This window comes from Haliotis rubra, unplaced genomic scaffold, assembly GCF_003918875.1.
Source record: "Haliotis rubra isolate DU_JTF1 unplaced genomic scaffold, ASM391887v1 Scf407, whole genome shotgun sequence".
NCBI lineage: Eukaryota > Metazoa > Mollusca > Gastropoda > Lepetellida > Haliotidae > Haliotis > Haliotis rubra.
Window position 1 is genome coordinate 456,638 of NW_025767088.1, and position 24,838 is coordinate 481,475.

At 39.7% G+C, this 24,838-nt stretch overlaps 1 protein-coding gene across 2 annotated transcripts; it reads left to right on the forward strand.

Moving 5' to 3' along the window:
• The first annotated feature begins 2,785 nt into the window (after positions 1-2,785).
• Positions 2,786-21,624, forward strand: LOC124287853. 2 transcript variants are annotated; one of them, XM_046724338.1, is made up of 4 exons: positions 2,786-2,874; positions 13,760-18,759; positions 18,926-20,072; positions 20,134-21,624. In XM_046724338.1, the coding sequence occupies exon 2, from the start codon at positions 13,791-13,793 to the stop codon at positions 16,065-16,067; it is 2,277 nt and encodes a 758-aa protein (XP_046580294.1). In that variant the 5' UTR covers positions 2,786-2,874; positions 13,760-13,790; the 3' UTR covers positions 16,068-18,759; positions 18,926-20,072; positions 20,134-21,624. The 2 variants fall into 2 exon arrangements, with proteins under 2 accessions (XP_046580294.1, XP_046580295.1); XM_046724339.1 differs by lacking the exons at positions 13,760-18,759; positions 18,926-20,072; positions 20,134-21,624 and adding an exon at positions 6,847-9,033 and having other exon boundaries at positions 2,799-2,874.
• The last annotated feature ends 3,214 nt before the right edge of the window (positions 21,625-24,838 follow it).

Here is a 24,838-nt window from a genome sequence, read left to right on the forward strand (position 1 = left end):
AACAGCTGCCGAAGGAATATACTATACACCTACAACTACCAAAACTCAAATATCTCACACTTCGCGTTCTACTGAACTTGAGTGAAAAATCACAAACCCGAATGGGGTCATGTATACATGGCCACACCCATTGACAGTTTAGATCACAAATCATATCCCCAGTCAGACAAATAGATATTCATTATAAATACATAATATAATTACAATTAGTTGTAAACGTTAGAGCTCCCAACCAAAGCTTTTTCTAGTTGTTGTTGTTGTTTTGAAAAACAACAACGTTGGTCATGAAGAAATGTTCTACTTGGAGTGGTTAATATTATTTTGAGGGGAAATATCTTCACTCTATGTTTCTTTAAAGCTGTCCTAAATAAAAAGACAGGTTGACATATACGGATTTAGGATTGGATATTCTTTATTCTGTCAACGACTCTCCACAGATGTAAAGAAATTTAGTAACATTGTATTTAAGCGTGCATGTGTAATAGAAAGCATAACAGAAAATACAGACTAGCATGGTAGATGTTTGTTTCAGATGCTGCAAGAGCGAGACTACCCGTGGTATGAAACATCCATAAAGAATTGCTTTTGAGCAGAGTTCGCACAGTGGTCTTCTAACAACTGGAAACAAAATATCAGTCTCTCCCTCTGTTCGTTGTATAAACGCTTGGGCAGGATTGGGTTACTGACACATGCGAATGTTGGTATTTTCATATTCTTATATGCTAGGGTCGGCATAGGGTTCACGGTGCAATGTGACTAGTTCGAATCGGTATAAATATTTGGGTTACATACAATATTTGTGCCAAGTCTACAAATAGTGGCTGTGGTTATTGGACCATCTTGCCATATCCTAGCTAGCCTTTGGGGGTGGGGGTGGGTGGGAGAGAGAGAGAGAGAGAGAGAGAGAGAGAGAGAGAGAGAGAGAGAGAGAGAGAGAGAGAGAGAGAGAGAGAGAGAGAGAGAGAGAGAGAGAGAGAGAGCTATTTGTTGATTATGGACGAGATTTTACGAGCGTTTCTAGAGGATCCGATTTTGCACTTAGGACATACCTAGAAACATCTTTGATAAAGGATGCAAAAAATTGAACTTGCAAGTGTAGGCCCACAAAATCCCGCTTTGATATAAAGGATATAGATAAGATAGAGTATTGACGAGAGAGTAAAGATACGTTTTCAAATGGAGGCTTTCAATTGTGAGAGAAGGGTTTGACTGGATTCCCTTTTGTTGGAGGATGGAGTTTTTTGTACGGTAGAGCGTTTCGATTCCATTTATTTTTCATTTTGTATGAGGTAATTTTACGATGTGGATGTATATAGTTGGATTATTTGGTGATGATTGATGAGCTGTGATAATGTTTGAGTCGGTTATTATAATTAGAGGTAGCTGCGGTCTGTTTTGTTGTAACATGGAACTATTGCTGATGTCTTCCATAGTGGAGCGGGGACCCGAGCGACGTGAAGATCCGGGTTAGAATATTGATCTTCAGCAACCCATGCTTGTCGTAAGAGGTGACTAACGGGATCGGGTGGTCAGGCTCGCTGACTTGGTTGACACATGTCATCGTATCCCAATTGTGTAGATCGATGCTCATGAAGTTGATCACTGGATTATCTGGTCAAGACTCGATTATGTACAGACCGCCGCCGTTTAGTTGTAACATTGCTGAGTGGGGCGTCGAACAACAAACACACCATTTAAAGTCGTCAGAAATAAAAGAACAATGAAATAGAAAAAAAACACACACTAGGGATTAGTGCATTAGATATATAATACATACTTGTGACATCTGCATACTTATTAGAATTTGAGTTTAATGTTCTTATGGACAAATTGTTGTCTTGATTCGGTCTCTTCTGAAATGATATCAGGATCATGATTGGATTGACACCTACATTGGATTGATACCTACATTGGATTGACACCTACATTGGATTGATACCTGCATTGGATTGATACCTACATTGGATTTACACCTACATTGGATTTACACCTACATTGGATTTACACCTACATTGGATTGATACCTACATTGGACCTACATTGGATTGATACCTGCATTGGATTGATACCTACATTGGATTGACACCTACATTGGATTTACACCTACATTGGATTTACACCTACATTGGATTGATACCTACATTGGATTGATGCCTACATTGGATTGATGCCTACATTGGATTGATGCCTACATTGGATTGATGCCTACATACTGATTAAGAACCATGATGAATCTAAAATATCAAAAGATGGCTAATCAAGAAGCCGGCTTCGAGGTTCTAGAATTTATAATTTTTCATATTTGTTTTTTTTGTCTGTGTGCCATATGCTATAAAATCCCATCAATGCTGTGTTGGTTTTGCTTTTTCATTTCGAAAATGGTGGCGAATATTCTAATGACCACACATTATGTGTTTTGTTTCTTTGCTAAATCACAAACCATGGGCGGTGTCAAAACAGGAACGAGCATTCTAGCAATATTTATATGCATTTCGTATTAAATTTTAAATAAATAAATAAATAAATAAATAAATAAATAAATAAATATATAAATCACTAGTATTATCATTATATTTATCGTATTTTTCCTCCACGAAATCGCTTTAAATTTCTTAGCACTCTTTTCTTTGTAAATCATGGAAATCGTTCAACAAAACAATCAGATTGGAGGCAAAATTAATACAAACTTTTAGTGTCCAACTGAAATGTCGAGTACCGTTTGAAGGTTTCCGTTCCAAATTCTGAACAGTACGAGTAGTTTTCGAGTAAATCGTACATGAAAATTATCTCCCCCTTGTATTTGTTTCCGTTTTTCTCCTGTGCTGCGGGAAAATTTTCTGCAAAGAACAGCAAGATGTTTACGTCATTTAATCGGTGAACATTATTGTTTTCTGTAATAACTTATCAACGTTTATCCTAATTCGTATTTGCAAATATCATCAAATCAAAAGACTAACAAATCCTTTTGAGCGTTGGGCGCGCACCTGCTTCGACATGACGGCGCTTCAATCACTTCGATAGCCAAACCAAAAATGTACAATTATTGCTTTAGCGTGGGCGATTTTGGTTTGATTTGAATGTGCCGTTATTTGCTCATATCAGTATATATGATAACATCTAAGAATACGCATGATTTCCGCCTTGACTGTGGTTCTTAAATCCAGCCTACCGTTTTAGAGCAGCCATGAAAAAAATCGTCATAATTTCAACATCCCAGAAAATATTCAGTGCATATCTGTTACAACCAATGAATAATATTTATGTGTTGAACACGAAGTTAGAGTTTGCAAAACCTACAACAATATTTATAATTCTGCAATGATAATACCCTGTCAGTTGGTATAATGGAAGCTAAATGTGTGATTTGCTCACATGAATAGATCATTCTAACAAGTCATGTTTTGTATGTATGTTTGCAGTGTTTCAACTAAATACCATGCATAATGTAGTTGGATACATTCCACCAAGTCCATAACAAATAACTATCCACTATGATCAAGTCCTAATTAGGTTAATCAACCAGCATTCTCAGCATCTTTTTACATAATCAGTTATTGTCGATAGAGCAAATGACTAAATCATTGAAGTGCAAAAATACTTTTAAAGTGACAGTAACTATTAAAAAGAGCATATGTTCATTTCTGTGAGAACAGGTCAATATCGGCTAGTACTGGCATCATATTGAAGGAGTTACTGATTACAGTAAAAGTGATTATTTTGAATTGCTAAATAGTGATATATAATTAAAGAAACCGCCTAAAGATACCTGGGTTCTACTGGCACGTATGATAATTTACTGTCAATAATTGACTAAGTATACAAAGATGCCAACAACTACAAAAAAATCTTTCTTTTCAATGAATTATTTGCATAAAATATCAGAGCTCAAATAGTAACTGCACCTGTGATGTGAAGCATTTACAGCAAGACTATACTGAGCCATGAGAGCCATGTTTTCAAATCAGATAGTGTTAAGATATCCATGACTCAATGATAGGAGGCTTATGATTGGTTGTAATGTTAAAACACTCAAGTCTGGAGTCCAGTGATTGTACACATAGATGGATATTACTTCAGAAGTGTAACCACCATATTCTCTTTCTGAAAGAAAGTTAATTTATGTCATATGATGAATTTTATGAATATTTTAGACCATGTGTATAAGACAAAATATTATGGTTGTCAACGTCTTTATTGTATGCACAATCTTTCAGGGCTTTTCCCACAACATTGTGTTTACATTGAAGAAGAAGTTGACATCCATAATATTTTGTCTTATACTTGAATACCAACTTCTATACGCCTTCAAGAAACTCATTAGACGATGTGTTTCTCATTTTTCTGAGGCTAATAAAAATTTGAAGCAAAAACCTGCATAATGGCTCTCTTAGCATTAACCTGTTTTACTTTGTTTTATCTTCGCTGATTACTCCAAAGCTTCATCTATAATTGGCATTAGTAATTATTCATGGCCACCTATATGCTTACATATTTTTTGGTACTACTCAATACTTATGTATGAACTGTTTTGTCTAAAATATTTAATGAATATTTTTTACTTTTGTGAAACATGTAATGTTATGATTAGGTCTAGGTTATAGGCTGATGTTGTCTGCCATGTGTTGCGTTAAACATTTCAATATAATTAGCTGTACATTAACTGGCACATATAGTTTCGAACTTGCATAAGGTCAGCGATTTTCTAATTGAACAGTTCGGTCTCCAATTTTGACATTTGGCCAAGGAAAATTTGACGGTGGGTACCTATTTATTAAGCCTATTTTTCTGTGACTTTCGCACTCTGTAATTGCACAAGACTGTAACAAATGCTTTCATAAATATCTGGACTGTTTTGCTTTCCCATCCTTGCTTTTGATGAACAAGGTCAATGAAGGGCTAGTGGAGGTTAACTGCTGTTTAGGGTTGCCTCCCTTAGCTGTTTGCACTAACATGCCTTAGCCCAATCTCATTATAATATGATCTTGACTCAGTTGCGATGCCTCTCTGTATGAAGAATTGACAAGCCTTCCGATAGAAGGTTGTGTAAGGTGAATCTTAATCTAACTTTCAACACCCTATCAAATTGAAGAAGGTTGGGTTCTTGAGCCAATGAGATATCAGGTTTTCAGATGGTATAGCAGTGTAGGAAAGATAGCCTGTCCCAACATCCAAGACAGGTGAATTTTGTGGAGGACGGGTTAAAAAAATATCTAGTCCGTCCTCATGTCGGGTCAATTTTAGCAAACCAATGACATATATATAATGATTATAACCTTTTTGAATATTTACTGCCGAAGGTGTTTTATTTATATTTGGAGGACAGGCTAGATTTTGGCAGGACTGGTATCTGTCCAGTCCTGTTTTTCTACATCTTTCCTACACTGGTATAGGTTTATCCCTGAACCACCTCAGATTTAATTTTCATGAAAGAAAACACTGTGAACTATAGTGTGTCCTTGATGATGTAGCATTGAAGCTCAAACACTACAGCAGGTGTAAAATGTTCACATTTCATGGCCTTTATTATTTTCCATTCAGAAGTGCCTGTTTATGTTCATTGTTCATGTAACAGAAATCAGTGACTCTGCTTTCACTCATTCCAAATATTTAGAAGCCCCAACACTGATTGGCTGATTAGAAAGGTTGCCTGATGGATCTCCTATGGAGGGTTATTTAGTTCTTGATAGAGAGAGGTATTGTAATAGAGTAGAAGATCTGATTTTAATGAGATTGCTTTCTCATTCCTTTGGGTGATTATTGTAATACAAAAAGTAAAAATCAGACATTTTCCATTTCTAACACTAAATTGCTTGTAGGATGACCTTTTTGGGTTCCTGGTAATAATATTGCCCCCAGCCACCTATGCTTATCGTAAGACATGACTAAATGGATCGGTTGGTCACTCTCCGTGACATGACTGATGACATGTCATTGTATCCCAACTGCGTATGATGTCAATCACTGGGTTGTTTGGTCCAAGCTTAGTTATTTATGGACACTGTCCAGTAGCTGGAGTAAGTATAGCATTAAATAAATAAAACCCGATATACTATGGATTGGGTGGTCAGTTTTTGGTTATCGCGACCTGAGAGTGTTCATGAGACCTACCACGCAGACTGGTTCATTTGCAGGCCATGGTAGCATAGCTGGAATATTGCTGACTGCAGGGAAAGAAACCTTTCAAAAATCTCCCACTAGGCCACAGGACCAGTGAGTGGACAATAATTAGTGGTCTTGTCTGTACTTCACTGGTCCAAAATAACATTCGTAGATTTACTTAACTATCAAAACAAAATTCACTGGCCACCAGCACCACTGCAAACTTATCATTTAGTGGTCCTGATGAATTTTTACTAGCCATGGACCATAGGACCAGCATAAATTTTGCACACTGTGACTGTGGTGTGAGGAAACAAGCAAGAAAAGTCCTATCTGTCAGTTGATGAAACCTTAGAATGGTGGATACAAGACATATGTGGATAGTTTGTTGACATAAACATTTTGGTCTATTGGAGCCAACATCTTTAGAGTTTGTTAACAATTAGCTAACATTTAAAAGGGATTGAATTCTTTAGGAAAACATTTTCTTCAAAAGTTGAGCTCAGTTTCAGTTATTGTAAAATATGCTGTTTTTCTAGTTAAATTCTGAGGAAGTATACTGGTCTCTCAGCATGAAATTCTATCAAGTTTACAACAGAATAAACAGTTTAATATCTAATTGATTGCAGTATTTGTCAGAGAGGAATATTACAGTAATCAATTTAATTTGTTCTTTCCACTGTATTATTTTCTACGAAAGTTGTTCTGTTTTTCAACATCTGAAAATGTGAATTCCTTCTATTTCAGAAACTGATAAGACGGAGAGATCAGTCGACAATGGACAAACAGTATTCAGTGAAGTTCTTCACCAGCTTTCTGGAGAGCCTTCAAGATCATTGTAATAACTCCTTGGACTTTAAGGACTTAGTGGAGGTCAGTGGCTATGTGTGTGTTGAGATCGACAACGTGAAGAAGGAACGTTATGTGCTCAGTGAGCTTGTACAGAGCTGTGGCAATGTCATCAGTGAGAGCTACTGCACCAAGGCCTTCAAAACACAAGCTAGAAAGATTGGCATCAGTTCCAGGAAACGCTTGAACCAAGGTGCCAGTGAAAAGGATGATAATCTGAAATTTAAAGCTGTTGGCCCAAGTAATGTTAAATCACAGAAAACCCCAGACCATAAGGTGGAAGAGGAGTCTGGGCAAGATGCTGGTCTTGGGTTGAAAATAGCATCTGTATCATCCATGGCAGTGACAGGAAGGGGAATGTCGCCCACCCAGGAAAACGTTAAGAAGGATAAGGTGAAGGGAAAAGGTGAAGAACCTGAATGGGGATTTGAGGAAAGGATAAAGACACCGTCGAACATATTCCAGCCCAAATCAAGCCAGTACTCCCAGGATGGTTGGGAAGGGAGAGACACTTTTGTGTATGATATTCCTGCAGATAAAACTAACAATTCGGATACTGTCATGAAGAATGGAAAGAAATTGTCAAAATCATCCCATGTTGAGCCCAATTCTCCATGGGATCATGGTCAACAAAACCTTGACCTTGATAAGCTTCTGAGTGAAGGTCAGGAGTGGTCCCCGAACACTTCCCAAATGGTGACCATCTCTAGCAGTGAGGATGTTGAGATGCCAGAACCTTCTGATAAGGAGTCTGATGATGACCTGACCGTGCTTCACGAGCAGTACTTTACGGCGCAGATGTTGGCGCATACAAGTCGAGTTCCTGATGCCAGGCTGTTTCCCCACAAGGCAAAGACTCCTGGGCCCCTCAAGTCAGCAGATGAGCTTAGTGTCTCCGAACCTTCACCATCCCCCTCCCTGCAGATATCTATGAGGAGTCCACACGTAGGCTGCCCATTGCCCCAACAACAGGCGCCTGTCTCCCAAGGGTCATGTGTAGTGGTGATTGATGAAGACTCAGATGATGTAGTGGATGTCGACATGGGCGAGTCCTCTGATGATGATCTGTCTGAGTTTAGTCAGGAGGCGCTGGGTGACCTAAGATCTCAGACCTCTTCTGGTCAGAAATCTATCCTCAGTGACGAGGAGAAGCAGAGGAAGAAATACAAGTCTTCACTAAAATACCAAAGATATGCTGTCAACCTTTTCAACGATTTCCAGAAAAAGCGAGGGGAAGGGATTCGCCCTATACAAACCATGCACCCAGAAAAGCTCGATGAAGTATTGTCTGAGTTTTATTCCTCCTTGAGGAAGAGCAATGGAGAAGAGTTTGGGTCAATGTCCTTGAGGAATGTTCAGTCGCATCTCGAGCGATACTTGAAAGATGCTAACTACCCATTCTCCATCACCAAAGATGACCAGTTTCAGTACTCAAGGCAAATTCTCCGAGGTAAAATTGCAGAAGCAAGATCCCGGGCAAAGCCCCGAAATTGCACCAGGGTGACTGCTAAAGACATCAGTGTGATGTTCCAGAGCGGGGAGCTTGGGTCTGAGAGTCCGGAATCACTTCTCAACTCGATGTGGTTTATGAACAACATGTTCCTCCACATCAAACAAAACTTTGACCACTACAACCTCAGATGGGGCGACATCCGCTTGTGCAAGACAGGGTTTGGACTTGAAATGTTGGAATGCGTCAATGGGAAGTCTAAAGGAAGGAAAGTGTTCAGTGATGAATATGAATCTGGACGCTGCTTTGTCACCTTGTACAAGACATACCGTGACCGGCGGCCTCCAGACACACTCACAGACAATGCAGCATTCTATCTCTCCCCTGTTCCTACTTTCACTGCCAGTGGACCGTGGTTTTCACCTGATGCTGTTGGTGTGTCTCGCCTGACGGGCGTGTTGAGGAGGATGGCAGAGTCATGTGGACTTCAGTGCAAGAAAATTCCATAACTAAGATCATGATTGTTATTGACAGGGATTTACAGGACGCGAATTCGTGCGTCCTATACTCATAAAAATTTACAATGGACGCAACAGAATTTATTAGTGCATCCACATGGAGAAAAGTCAAAATACGTTTGTGTCATTTGCAATTTAATTACTGTAACAATGTGTTGATCATGATACACAATACAATAACAGTATTAATAATAATATTTCAGGGGTGGAAATAACTTTAAAATTGCTAGTGTACTCCGGTACAGTGGCACATGTAAAATCACTTGCCCTGATAATTTTTCCACTATACCAGCTGTTTTCTTGTTGATTTTTTACATAAAGAACATAATTAACATTGGAAAGTCAACTGGACACCGGTACAGTGTGATATACAAATTTGCTTGCCGGACAGAAAAAAACACTGGACTCGGCTGTCGGGCAATGGGTTATTTCCAACCCTGTATTTAAGTGTCTGGGACCCCCATTTTGTTGTCCAGGACCTTTGAAAATTATAAGCATGAGTCCCAGGGACTCTCAAATACAGGACTCAAGGTAAATCCCTGTATTGATGACCTAGCAGTGTTAATAGTGCTGTTGTGAGACAGGGTATTGTGTGAAGTATTAAAGATGAAACATACTGACAGTAATAAAATAAATGAACATAAGTGGGAAATGCAAATTTAGGACTACTGCTGCTTTTCAAAGTTGCTCCATTTTCATTAAACTGAATTTCATACAGAGTATTCTGAATATGACCTGTTAGTATATAAAATGTGTCACTACATAGACCAGATTACTTCATTGTTTTGGGACTCATGTGTCTTCTCATGCTATTGCAGCTGGTGTTATTCCTCTACTAATTTTCATCAGTATTTGTTTGTATCTGGAACTAGTTCAGTGAACAGGTAGACAATCAAACTTGTTTTGATTTATTGAAGTGATCAGGGCCCTGTTGTCAGTGACTGATGATTTCATCGTTATCTCTGTCATAAGTTTTTGTTAAAGTCTGGTAGTTACTGCTGTTTCAGCACTACAGCTATTGAAGTCTATGTTATTAAAGTCTGGTAGTTACTGCTGTTTCAGCACTACAGCTATTGAAGTCTGGTTAAAGTCTGGTAGTTACTGCTGTTTCAGCACTACAGCTATTGAAGTCTATGTTAAAGTCTGGTAGTTACTGCTGTTTCAGCACTACAGCTATTGAAGTCTGTGTTAAAGTCTGGTAGTTACTGCTGTTTCAGCACTACAGCTATTGAAGTCTATGTTAAAGTCTGGTAGTTACTGCTGTTTCAGCACTACAGCTATTGAAGTCTATGTTAAAGTCTGGTAGTTACTGCTGTTTCAGCACTACAGCTATTGAAGTCTGTGTTAAAGTCTGGTAGTTACTGCTGTTTCAGCACTACAGCTATTGAAGTCTATGTTAAAGTCTGGTAGTTACTGCTGTTTCAGTCTGTTAAAGTAGTTACTGCTGTTTCCAGCAACACAAGTCTGGTAGTTAAAGTCTGCTGTTTCTGTTTGTTAAAGTCAGCACTACAGCTATTGAAGTCTATGTTTTACTGCTGTTTCAACAGCTCTTGAAGTCTAGTTACTGCTGCACTACAGCTATTGAAGTTATGTTAAAGTCTGGTAGTTACTGCTGTTTCAGCACTACAGCTATTGATTGAAGTCTGGTAGTTACTGCTGTTAAAGTCTGGTAGTGGTACTGCTGTTTCTATGTTAAAGTCTGGTAGTTACTGCTGTTTCAGCACTACAGCTATTGAAGTCTATGTTAAAGTCTGGTAGTTACTGCTGTTTCAGCACTACAGCTATTGAAGTCTATGTTAAAGTCTGGTAGTTACTGCTGTTTCAGCTATTGAAGTCTATGTTAAAGTCTGGTAGTTACTGCTGTTTCAGCACTACAGCTATTGAAGTCTATGTTAAAGTCTGGTAGTTACTGCTGTTTCAGCACTACAGCTATTGAAGTCTATGTTAAAGTCTGGTAGTTACTGCTGTTTCAGCACTACAGCTATTGAAGTCTATGTTAAAGTCTGGTAGTTACTGCTGTTTCAGCACTACAGCTATTGAAGTCTATGTTAAAGTCTGGTAGTTACTGCTGTTTCAGCACTACAGCTATTGAAGTCTATGTTAAAGTCTGGTAGTTACTGCTGTTTCAGCACTCAGCTATTGAAGTCTATGTTAAAGCTGGTAGTTCAGCACTACAGCTATTGAAGTCTATGTTAAAGTCTGGTAGTTACTGTGTAAGTCTATGTTAAAGTCTGGTAGCTGTTTCAGCACTACAGCTATTGAAGTCTATGTTAAAGTCTGGTAGTTACTGCTGTTTCAGCACTACAGCTATTGAAGTCTATGTTAAAGTCTGGTAGTTACTGCTGTTTCAGCACTGCTGTTTCACACAGTCTATGTTAAAGTCTGGTAGTTACTGCTGTTTCCAGCACTGTTAGCTAAAAGTCTGTCTGGTAGTTACTACTGTCTGGTAGTTACTGCTGTTTCAGCAGCTATTGAAGTCTATGTTAAAGTCTGGTAGTTACTGCTGTTTCAGCTATTGAAGTCTATGTTAAAGTCTGGTAGTTACTGCTGTTTCAGCACTACAGCTATTGAAGTCTATGTTAAAGTCTGGTGTTAAATGTTAAAGTCTGGTAGTTACTGCTGTTTCAGCACTACAGCTATTGAAGTCTATGTTAAAGTCTGGTAGTTACTGCTGTTTCAGCACTACAGCTATTGAAGTCTGTGTTAAAGTCTGGTAGTTACTGCTGTTTCAGCACTACAGCTATTGAAGTCAGCTTCACTCAGATGACTTTTGCAAGTTATTGTTTATGTAGGGTAGTTTGATCTTGGCACTAAGACTGTTGTAAGATTATGTTAAAGTATGAGAGTAGCACTAATTGTAATGCCATGGCAGTTTAGTAGCAAAGTTTGTCTAACCATTAGAGACCAAATATGTCCTACAATTTGCATCAATTAATGCTGACCCTCATCACTTCCTGCCGCTGAAGCAGTGAAGCAGACTAGATGACCGCAGAATCTCTGGCAGACGTTCCACATCGAGGAAGATATGGGCATTCAGATAGCTTTGTGGTTAAAGTGTTTGCTCGTCACACCGAAGACCTGGGTGTGATTCCCCACATTTTTACAATGTTTGTGTTTACCGGTGGTGCAGGAACTTAGAGCATACAAAACCTGCCATGTATTGAGGATTGGCTGAACTTGTGAAATATCTGTATTTACATGGTCGATGTCAGATGGTTTGTGGTGTCAAAGCATTTGTGTTTGAGTAACTGACATTTGATTGTTTCATCCTTTTGTTTTCATTGTCTTGTCCTGATCCTCATTCACATTTGGATCACATTAGGATCACATTAGGATCACAATTGTGTATAAGACATAGCTGAGTTTGTTCTACTGCATAGCACCAGGAAGCATCTTTCAAAATCAAAACAATGTTAAATGATCAAAAATGATTTCAGCAATTGCTTGTGTTTATAAATGGCTATTAACTGTTCACTGAACCCGTGAAGATCCGGGTTATAATTTGCTTTCGGGAACCCATCCTTGTCATAAGAGACGATTAACAGGATCGGGTGATCAGGCTCGCTGACTTGTTCGACATATGTCATCATATCCCAATTGCGTAGATCGATGCTCATGATGTCAATCACTGGATTGTCTGGTCCAGACTCGACTATTTACAGACTGCCATCATATAGCTGGAAAATTGCTGAGTGCAGCGTTAAGCAACAAAAAACAACAACAGCTGTTTACTGATAAGTATGGATGAGAAGAACAGTTCATCATGGGGGAAGGAAGTGGTGGTCAAAATAAGAAAATAAACACTACACTGCTGGTCTGGTCTTCCAGTTTCATGGTATGAAGATAGTTGTCAGTATCAACATACAGGTCATGAAGCATGTCATTGTATCTCTGTTGTTCTGTGTTTGAGCTTCAATAAAAATATTTTTACCATTGCTGTATTCTATCAGTATCACTTCTCTTGTGGCACACGTTGAAAAAAGTGTTTATCTGGACCTGCTCAGTGGCTGATGTTTAGTTTCATGTCAGTGCAAATGGCAAAACATACTCATGGAAACAAATAAGGGAACACTTTAAAGTACAAATGTTCCTTTATTCTTTTCCAGAATTTCATCCACAGTGAAAAGTTTGTGAAGAAACCTGGAAAAGAATAAAGGAACACTTGTACTTTAAAGTGTTCCCTTATTTGTTTCCATGAGTATATAATTTGTCAGTTTGAAACAGTTTCCCAGTTTTTCAGAATTTATAACAGACATTGAAAGAAAGCAAATTTTGAACAGTATAATTTTTCCCCAACCTGCCTCGATTTTGGTTGCAGATCATAGAAAAATCACTGTCCATTTGTCTGCAAGAGAGTGTGTGTGTGTGCGTGCGTGTGTGTGTGATGAGCATGTGAAATACTGTTTAAGCAACGTTAAACCAGCTTCACTCCCTAACCATACCGAGATTCAGCTCTACTTGTGATTTAACACATAAAATCTTCGTACCTATAATAATATAATGTCAATGCAATGATTTCGTATGTCACTGGGATTTTTGTTATGCTGGAGAGTGTAATTTGTCCTCTGGGTTTTTAAAATATAAATTCATAGGACAAGCTAGATATTCAGAAGAAAATGTTTTGTTGTTCCTTCAGTGGAAAGCTTTGAAGCACTGTAACAGTCCTTACTAATACTCTGGTATTTTCCACTTTGTTAATGTGGGCATTTGTAAATTCTATCTTGCTGAATACTGGTATATACATGTGTATGTACCATATCCAGTAATCTTTCAGTTTTTAGCTTGTTGCTATTTAGAGTATGCAGTGATCTTTCTGTTCTTACCTTGTGTTTCTCTCTTTCAGATAACTGCTAGTGGGTGCTCAGATAATCAAAATGGACAAGCAGTATTCTGTGCAGTTTTTTGCCACCTTTGTTGACAATCTTCAAGAACTGTGTAAATCTTTCCTGGACTTTAATCAGTTGGTGGAAGTCAGTGGCTATGTGTGTGTTGAAATTGACAACACCAAGAAGGAACGCTATGTGCTCAGTGAGCTTGTTCAGAGCTGTGGTAATGTTATCAGTGAGAGCTACTGCACCAAGGCCTTCCGTACTCCTGGGAAACCTATGAGCCAGAATATTGGCCGTCAGCAGAGACTGAATCCAAGGTCAAAGGAGAATCTGAACGGGCGATGTCGTCCTGGACAGCCACCAAGACAAGAGAGGAGACCACCTCCACCAGGCCCTCAGAACCCGAGGATGCACCAAAAGGCAGTCGTGGAATCTCAAATGAGACCAAGAGGGAGGAACTTTGGTCTCAAAGTTTCTAATGTGTCATCACTGGTGTTTCAGGAAAAGGACAATGGAGGCCTCCCGTCTCACAGTGTCGGTTCCAGGATGCCGGGACAGAGGCGAGGTTTTGCTCATCAGCAAGATCGAGAAATGGTGCCTGTCAAATCCGAGAAGCAAGACTTCTATCCTGAAGAAGGTGGCCAGTCTCATTTCTATCACCCTGAAGCCAGGCACAAGACCAGGGTCTTGCATGAGGAATGGGAAGGCAGTGATACCTATGTGTATCGGAACGTGTCAATTGAGAGAGTGACCAATGTTCCTCAGAGGCCAGGTGCTGCAAGGATCACTCAGTTTGCAGATGATGAGGAGCAGAGTCCAGGATCTGAGTCAGACTCAGAGGATGTTCCTCCCCAGCAGCAGGGTCGCCCACAAGGCAACTGGAACCGGACATCCAATGCAGAGGCCATGGACCAGATGATGGACCAAGACCAGGAGTGGTCCGGGCACCAGCCTCAGCAAGAACAAGAAACCAGTCAGCCTCCAATCTTAGAGGACTTTGAAATCAAGCCTGATCTGAGCCTCGTCAAGCAGGAGGTTGAGGATCCTGAGTATGAAGCTTCAGAAATGAAGCCAGAAGATTTCCCCATGCCCGAGGAAGAGTTTTATGCCAGGGAGCAGATGGCTTTTGCTGCCAGAGGGATGCAATCACCAAAACAAGCTCCGGTCCGACTAGGAATGAAGCCTCCTGCTGCAACTGTTGTGGCAAAACACAGTCCAAGACCCACTGTTCCAGTGCAGAATGTGCAAGGTGCAACTGTGCTCTCAGGCCCGTCCACCTCTCAGATCTCAATGAGGTCCCCTGATGTTGGATTTGCCCGACCTCAGGAGGTTGCTAGTGTTCCACAGCAGGTGATTGACAAGTCTCTGCTGATGATTGATGAAGAAACAGATGAGTTTGTTGAGGTTGACATGGAGGAGTTTCTGGAAGATGAGGAGCTGGCTGAGCTAAGCCAGGAGATGATGGAAGACTCTCAGCCTGGAGGATCCAAAGGGGAATCTGATGACAAGGAAATCAAGAAATACAAATCCTCCTTGAAGAACCAGCGTCATGCTTTGAAATTGTTTAATGATTACCAGAAGAAGAGGGGAGAGGGAATGAAGCCAATTCAGACAATCCACCCTGAAAGACTTGATAACCTACTCTCAGACTTCTTCTTGACCCTTAGAAAAAACAATGGCCAAGAGTTTGGACCGTTATATTTGAAGAAAATTCATTGCCATTTAGATCGGTATCTCCAAGATGCCAATTACCCCTTCTCAATCACCAAAGACGACCAGTTCAAACACTCAAATCAGATCCTCAGGGACAAGATTGGTGAGCTGAAGGCAAGATCTAAGGGTGGTCCTGTGGTGCAGACTCCAATTACCGAGGACGATGTCACGATCATGTTTGAAGCAGGTGAGCTTGGTGGTTGTAATCCAGACACCCTGCTCAACACCATGTGGTTTGTGAACAACTATTTCTTTAGCATCAAACAGCCAGCTGACCACTTCAATCTCACATGGGGCGATTTCCATTTGACAAAAGATGAAGATGGACATGAATATTTAGAATGCCCTGCAGGCAAATTCAAGGGGGGTAAGATTTACGCTGACAAGGAAGATCCCGAGAGGTGTTATGTTAGGTTGTACAAGCTCTATCGGGACAAGCGTCCACCCCACACTGTTGAAGACGACGCCCCGTTCTATCTGACCCCTAATCGCATTACGAGAGCTGATAGTGTGTGGTACTCCCCGGAACATGCACCACCTTCTAGACTTAATGGCATCTTTAAAAAGATAGCAGCAGTTTGTGGCTTACAGGACAAGAAAATGCCATGAAAGGCCTTCACTGAGTAGAGTTGCAGTGTGGCTGAAATTTTGAGGTGGCAGGATGGTGAGACCTGGCAGCATGATCAGGATGGTGAGACCTGATCAGGATGGTGAAACCTCATCGGGATGGTGAAACCTGATCTACTTTGGTGAAACCCGACCAGGATAGTGAAACCTGATCAGTTTGGTGAAACCCGACCAAGATAGTGAAACCTGATCAGTTTGGTGAAACCCGACCAAGATGGTGAAACCTGATCGGGTTGGTGAAACCCAACCAGGATGGTGAAACCCAACCAGGATGGTGACACCTGATTGTGTTGCCAGGTCTCGCCGCAAAAGCTATGCTTTTCCATGAAAGTTTCATGAAGTTGAGGGAGAAATGAAATATCCTGGGAGGGAGTGGTGTTAGGCATGGCTTGTGTATAGTAGCTGTTCCTGTTTTAGCGGTATGTGTATAGTGCCATCTTCAGTGGCGATCATTGCTAGGCAGACTGATCAGCATGCTGTAGAAACAGTCACTGCAATCTTATTACATTCAAATCTTATCATCTGATATGTTTCCTGTGAGATCTGAGGTTACCTCCCTCGAGGGTGAATCGTGACCAGACCTTCACCTCCCAGTTTAAAGGAAGGAGGAATAAGTTCTGTAGTGAGATGTTCTGAATGATGTGGCCTCATTTCTTTACCAATTCTATTTGTAAATGTTCAATCTTTGCAAAAGCGAACCTCAAACGGTGCTCCGCGAAACAACATGATGCGAAAAGATTTTTTGGGCATAAATAATCATTCTAAAAATGTTCAGTCTCTGAATACCAAAATCAGATATCCTTATCTGAATGATTTGTAAAAAAAAAATTTGAATTCTTGACACTGATTGGTTAATCTGTTTGATTGGCATTTTTTGAAATTGGTGAGTAACAACAAAGGCATGATACTACACAGATGACAACTTCTAAATTATATAATGTGATGTTTCGGATATGTTCTTATAGTGTGTTTAGAATAAGAGTGTGTTTGCTTGACAACTCTATACAAATCGATACAAATATGTCATATCATGATATAAGAAAGAAGTTGTTGCCCATATAGTATCTTGCCTTTCTTGGTTTATTAGAAAGTTCACTGACACACCCTCCCATGGAGATGTTTTCAGACCTTTACATAAAGAGGTATGTGTTGGAGTGAAAGATGTGTTTTTAATGAGATTGGAGTTATTGTGAATTTTCATCCATGTCCAAAACATTTTTCTGTACAGCTGTCATTTTACTTTTAGCAAATATCTATGTCAATGTCTGATATTTTTATTATACATGTATGTGAATGCATTATAATTTTCATATTGCTTTGCCCCAATTGTATTAGAATTGCATCATATCTGCTGTTCTTCTGTCTAAAGAAAAGACAACATTGCCCAGATTTCTCATATAATGTTGGGCCGAATTGGTAGGAGCACACTAGCAATTCGGGTAAAAGTCATGAAGGCTTTGAACATACGCACACAAAAAATGGCTTGCTACGAGCCTGATATACTGATAAAAAGTAAAGGCGAGAATTTATGGATATCAACTTGTTTATTTTGAGGAACACATGAACAAAATAAAGAAGCTGACATCAATAAATTGTTGTCTTTATCTGATCACTTCTAAATGTAGTTCAAGGACGTGATCCACAATAGTTACAGATGATGAACATTTGGGGATAGTTTTAAGAAGTTTTATACTCAGTCTTCGCAACAGACATAATTTTGCCAAAATATTTGTGATAAATATCATTTTTGGTTCAGAATAGGAATAAGCACAGCCAGGAGAACCAGTGAAGGTATCTTCATCATGTGTCAGGCAACAATTTCTGGTTATTATGTGTATGTGAGTATTCAAGTTTGGCAGTAATAAATAAGGGTTTAAGCTAGGATTATATATTTTACATTCCTTGGGCCTGATCCTTAAAGGATTTGTAGCGTTATGAGCTATCATAACTGTATAGTTTGTGATGGGCTTACGGATATAGGGCTACGAATGCTTTGAGGATCGTGACCAAGATCTTTAGGGTTGACAGATTGTAAAAAGTTGGGTCCCTATGTGTAGTGATATGAATACTGGACTGTTTGCTGGTGTTGTAAACACAGTGATGTACTGATGTCTGAAAAAGATTACAATTACGTGTGCTGCATGTTAAAAAATCTTCCTGTATATACTGCGATCCTTCATCTAAATGTTTCATAACATATCGAGGAATTGGTAGCCATTAGAAAAGCTGTTACATGTAAGGACTTGCATCTGTGTACAGGTGGTTATAACATGTCGAGGAATTGGTAGATATCCAGCCAATAAGAAAAGCTGTTACATGTAAGGACTTGCATCTGTGTACAGGTGGTTATAACATGTCGAGGAATTGGTAGATATCCAGCCAATAAGAAAAGCTGTTACATGTAAGGACTTGCATCTGTGTACAGGTGGTTATAACATGTCGAGGACTTGGTAGATATCCAGCCAATAAGAAAAGCTGTTACATGTAAGGACTTGCATCTGTGTACAGGTGGTTATAACATGTCGAGGACTTGGTAGATATCCAGCCAATAAGAAAAGCTGTTACATGTAAGGACTTGCATCTGTGTACAGGTGGTTATAACATGTCGAGGACTTGGTAGATATCCAGCCAATAAGAAAAGCTGTTACATGTAAGGACTTGCATCTGTGTACAGGTGGTTATAACATGTCGAGGACTTGGTAGATATCCAGCCAATAAGTAAAGCTGTTACATGTAAGGACTTGCATCTGTGTACAGGTGGTTATAACATGTCGAGGACTTGGTAGATATCCAGCCAATCAGAAAAGCTGTTACATGTAAGGACTTGCATCTGTGTACAGGTGGTTAAAGTGAATCCTTTCACCAGCAAAGCCTATGTTGAAATCTTATCATCGCTCTGGAACTGCCTGGATAGAGGGTATCCTAGTGTTTAAGATGGTGGCTTGTCTAGGAATCAAAGGTTTGTGTCCATGTACATGTAAAAAAGGTATCTGCACACTCAAATATCCAGATATTTAACCTCTTCCAAAACCCAATTGACCACAATGCCATTAAAGTCCATCTGTCTTTTGAACTCAAACCTAAGGAACTTGAACCATCATATTCCATTGAGTATTACTTAATAAATTAAAATTCCTTCAAGAGTATAATCAGGAAACTTTTCTGTGTTTTGGGGTAATTTTGCCAAACAGTGACAATCATTAACACTTCATTGTTCTATTTTTTTCCCCCTCTCCTTCTCAGATCACCCAGGGAGTTATTTCATTGGTCAATTTGTATTTTCAACTGGTGTCTCAAATTCCAACTATGTAGACCATTCTTGAAGGTATTAAGTTTATACAGTATCCTGCCAAGATGAAGATGCATGTTTTTATGGCAATTGGGGATTAACATATTCTAGATCTTACTTTTGAGAATGAAAAAAAAATATACTTTGTACAGTGTGTATATTTCTGCCTGGTTTTATTGTAACTGTTTTTATCCGAGGCTGGCGCCTTCACTTGATTTGTGGCAAAAAGTGCTGTTTGTAGATGGTTTTCCTAAGAACAGGATTGTGTTTCTTTATTTCATCACTGTATGATTTGGCCGACCTGGTTGTATTTTGAACAGCAATCCTTGATGTCTTCGTGATACTGTCATTCCTTAACAAAGGCTGTGTCCTACAGGAGATGATACTAGCGAGGGTCCAGGCCAGACAGCTCCAAGAATCTTTGTCAGATTGTCTCCACTTTTATAGAAATCACCAATATGTTCCTCTTTGCATGAAGAACTCCTCCATAGAGTGAGTGGTTTTACGCCTTATTTAGCAATAATCCAGCAGCATCACGGCAAGGGACACCATTGGGCTTCACACATTGTACCCATGTGGGGAATCAAACCCGGGTCTTTGGCGCAACAAGCAAACACTTTAACCACAAGGCTATCCCAGTGCCCTCTCCTCTTTAGAAGGGTCATGTGACTGGTTGCATGGTTGGTTGGCCTGACAAGGTTGGTTGTGTAGTAGCCGAAACGGCTGACCCAATAGGCTGTGGTTGGTTGGCCGGACAAGGGTGGTTGTGTAGTAGCCACAACAGCGACCCAATATGCTGTGGTTGGTTGGCCTCACAAGGATGGTTGTGTAGTAGCCACAACAGCGACCCAATATGCTGTGGTTGGTTGGCCTCACAAGGGGGGTATATAGTTGCCACCACAACAGCCCAATATGCTGTGATTGCCCTCTGTGAACCTAACAAGGATAGTTATGTACAGAAAGTGTGTTTTCCAATGAAAAAGTCTAAAATTGCAAACAGGTAATATATTGTTTTACGAAATTTGGACGGAAGGGCTGATATTTATCAACCAATCACAGAACTACCTTTATCTTGTAGAGTTATCTTTCTTACCTCATGGAGATAAGTCTGGTCTGAACATAAGCAGATCATTAAAACATGAAAGTGTATCAGACAAATAGCCAATCAAATGATTACTCTCAAATGAACCTGATGTGATTGGTTGGAATCAAGTATTCATCTAGGTCTGTGATCACTGGATTCTGTGTGTACCATGTGGAATGACAGGTCATTCAAGGAATTAAAAACACTTTCTGTATATTTGTAAAATGTACATACATATGAATAGCAGAGAGTGACTTGTGTTGTACAACACCAGCTGCCAATGGCGTGGTCGATGATGACCTTGTACATTCACTTTAACATCTACTGAATATAAAACATTAGGGATTATGAATATTTTTAGGAATATCTGTATGAAACTGTGTTCTTGGTCTTCACTGCGAAACTATGTCCAAAATATATTCATGATACCTAACTTTACTTCAGTATATAATGGTTTGGTTTTATGGAACCATTTCAGTTTTCTTTGTATCACAGAAGCTACTGTGACTTCTGGCAAAATATTAGTTTTTTTCCTAAATATGTTTTACTTTAGTTTCTTTTTACTCACAATTTTTACAAACAAGTTTAAAATTCCTGAATTCTTGTTTTGTCAGTCTGCAGTAACTGTGACATTGACCTTCGTTTTCATGAAGCTGACTAAACAAACCCATGCTGGTATGATCTTACAAAACCTTTAAGTTCACTGCCTGTTTGTTCCATATTTCTACTGTTAAACTCTCATGACATTGCACTATACTAATATGAACAAATATTTCCTGGTCCTAAGTATTTTGAATACTACATGTTAAAAAATATTCCTGTACCCAACGTTTGGTACTTTTTTATATGTCTTGGTTAAATTTATGTTTAGGTGTATTGTAAACTGACTTTTAATAACTTTGACAATATGGGCATGCAGATGGTCCGACAAAAAGAATTTGCTTTCAGAGGCTACTCACAGTTATTTCCTTGTGACATTGGTAGACATTTAATCCAAATGCTTGTAGAAACTGCCTTGTTCATTAATAGCATGCCTTGTACATACCTCCAGTGAACAGATGGAGAAAGAATGTGTTATAGAAGCTTATAGTGTTGTATGTTAGTTTACTGTAGGAATTTTGTTTTCATTCAAATGTTTGTCCATTCATAAAGATTGTGGCATACAATTTATCTTCTTGCTTGTTGTATTTACAAGTCAGTTGTGCCGATGGGTGCGGACATTCTGAACATAGGTTCAGTTGTTTGTGAATAGAAAAACAATTATATGAGGCAGCTTTTCATCAAGCCTTAGCAGTATGAAAGGTATAAATATCCACTCAATATCTTTTATTTATTTGGCATTTGTATATAAAGATTTCCGTTAATTTAAAGCACTGTGGGGGCACTGGTAGCCAGATCATTTGCTACTATTGACCAGAGTTATGTCCCTTAGAAGTGCCAGAAACCGATGATTGTCAGTTCTAATCCTAGTTATATTTTCAAGGTTTGTCAGTGCCATACTCATTCTTGTTGGTTTTCCTGACGTGGTCAACATCTGAGACCTGGGCCCCGCTCTCGTTCCTCAAAGCGATCGTAGCTCTATGACTGTTGTAAGTCTACGTTTAAGTATGGGAGTTACGATCATCTTAGCTCTACAATTGTTTTGTGGAACGGGGCCCAGAATCTGTTGCTCAAAGCGATTGTAGCACTAAGATGATCGTAACTCCCCTACTTTAGTTTAACACAGACTTGTGACTGTCGTAGCGCTGCGATTAGCTTTGAGGAACGGGGCCCTGCATCATATCGGGTTGTCCTCCCACTTGAGCTGACATGCTGTGATATTACAGAAATACTGTTAAAACGGGCATTAAACCCAAATCACTCATTCAAAACACTTTGTTTACTCAGTACAGATTTAGTTCAAGTTTTCAGCCGGTTTCACTTCAAGAGAAGTTGATGTTTGTTGTATGTAGTTCTTGCCACCTTCATCTGTTAAGAAAAATATTTTTATGGCTTCCCCATCAAAGAGACTTACTCCAAATTGTTTCCATGGAAATGAGACAATATGTAGAAAACCTTCAGCAAAGGCAGCAAAAGACCAAAGTGAAGGTGACACGCAACACACCAGGATTCATTTAATTTTGTGCGTTTTTTTTTTTTTTAGTAAAGGCCCAGAAACTAAGGCTACACACATTTGAGATTAGTCAGAATTGTTTCCATGGAAATAATACATTGTTTGTTTCCATGGAAACGTTTGGAAAATCCTTAAGAGTTCTTAAAAATAAGGCTATTGGTTGTTCATTAGAGATAGATCTATTAGCATAGTTTTACCTATCATTGTCGTTACAAGTTCAGTAATGCTATCCGCCATAAACGTGATAAGTAGTCACCATGACAACAATGTATGGCTGCTCCATTAATCGATTATCTGAATTTGTACTGTATTATTTTTATGTACATTGTATGGTACCGGTATCAGCTTGAGCCATAAAAAGGATTGGACAGACGTGAGTAAAAGGAAACTTTAGTCTTAGAAATTCCGACGACATGAAGGTCCTGGTTAAAACTGGTCTTCAGCACCCCAGGCTTGTTGTAAGAGGCGACGAACAGGATCTGGTGGTCAGGCTCGCTGAGTTGGTGACTCGTTATCGTATCCCAATTGCATAAATTGATGCTAATGCTGTTGATCACTGGATTGTCTGGTCCAGACTCACTTATTTACAGGCCGCCATATACCTGCAATATTGCTGAGTGCAAAACTCACTCACTATTAATTCTGACACTACAAATGGAGCTCGGAGATTAACACTCAGGATTTCTTTAGACACAATGGCATTGATCAGCATGGCTGGTCCAGACGTCTGTCACCTCAGTATAGAGTTATGTCCCTTAGACCTGCTAGAAACCTTGTTTGAATCATGTTCCGATTATGTTTCTACTTCAGCACTATGCTTGCAGGTAAAGTGGTAAATGTCGGAAACCTGCATCAGTTCAGAATTTCCTCCCACTTCAGGCAGACTTGATATTACTGAAATAGAGTCCTGAGTATTGAGTATACCAAACTCGGTAGTTCAGTGTATGAACACAGATTTAGCTCACTGAAAACAGGAAGCCCATTTCTGGTGTCCCTCGCCATGTTATTGCAGGAATATTGCTAAAAGCGGCGTAAAACCCAACTCACTCACTCACTGAAACAGCTTGGGTCATCCAAGTAGGATTACAATTCCATGACCTTTCAAAATACACATACCAGGTGGTCCAAGGATATAGGTCCACAGTACCTGGATCATGTACCATGTTAGCAGCAGCATCATTAGGATTGGTCCTGCAGTGGTCCAAGGATATAGGTCCACAGTACCTGGATCATGTACCATGTTAACAGCAGCAGCATTAGGATTGGTCCTGCAGTGGTCCAAGGATATAGGTCCACAGTACCTGGATCATGTACCATGTTAACAGCAGCAGCATTAGGATTGGTCCTGCAGTGGTCCAAGGATATAGGTCCACAGTACCTGGATCATGTACCATGTTAACAGCAGCATCATTAGGATTGGTCCTGCAGTGGTCCAAGGATATAGGTCCACAGTACCTGGATCATGTACCATGTTAACAGCAGCATCATTAGGATTGGTCCTGAGTGGTCCTGGATCAGGTCCACAGTTACCTGGATCATTTTACCATGTTAACATCAGCAGCATCATTAGGATTGGTCCTGCAGTGGTCCAAGGATATAGGTCCACAGTACCTGGATCATTTACCATGTTAGCAGCAGCATCATTAGGATTGGTCCTGCAGTGGTCCAAGGATATAGGTCCACAGTACCTGGATCATGTACCATGTTAACATCAGCAGCATCATTAGGATTGGTCCTGCAGTGGTCCAAGGATGTAGGTCCACAGTACCTGGATCATGTACCATGTTAACATCAGCAGCATCATTAGGATTGGTCCTGCAGTGTTACCTTGTTCAGTGATGCTTCTGTCTTTGTAAATACTCATCATGATAGTCTGTTCTCCATCTGTTGTAACTTCATTGCGCCGTTAGTACTCTGGAGAACGTCAGTTTGGATCAGCATCCAAGAACAAGGGAATATATCCCTGTGCTTTCTTCCATCTGGCACTGGACAATAGTCAGTTTGTGTCATGGAAGTACCATCTAAGAACAAGAGAATATATCCCTGTGCTTTCTTGAGCCATCTGGCACTGGACAACAGTCAGTTTGTGTCACATTTCTGGTGTCCCCCGCTGTGATGTTGCTGGAATATTGCTAAAAGCGGCGGAAAACCAAACTCAGTCAATCAGTTTTTGTCATGGAAGTACCATCTGAGAACAAGGGAATATATCCCTGTGCTTTCTTGAGCCATCTGGCACTGGACAACAGTCAGTTTGTGTCATGGAAGTA

Excerpts from the sequence above, each read along its gene's own strand:
- LOC124287853 (XM_046724338.1), top strand. The coding sequence starts at position 13,791 with ATGGACAAGCAGTATTCTGTGCAGTTTTTTGCCACCTTTGTTGACAAT.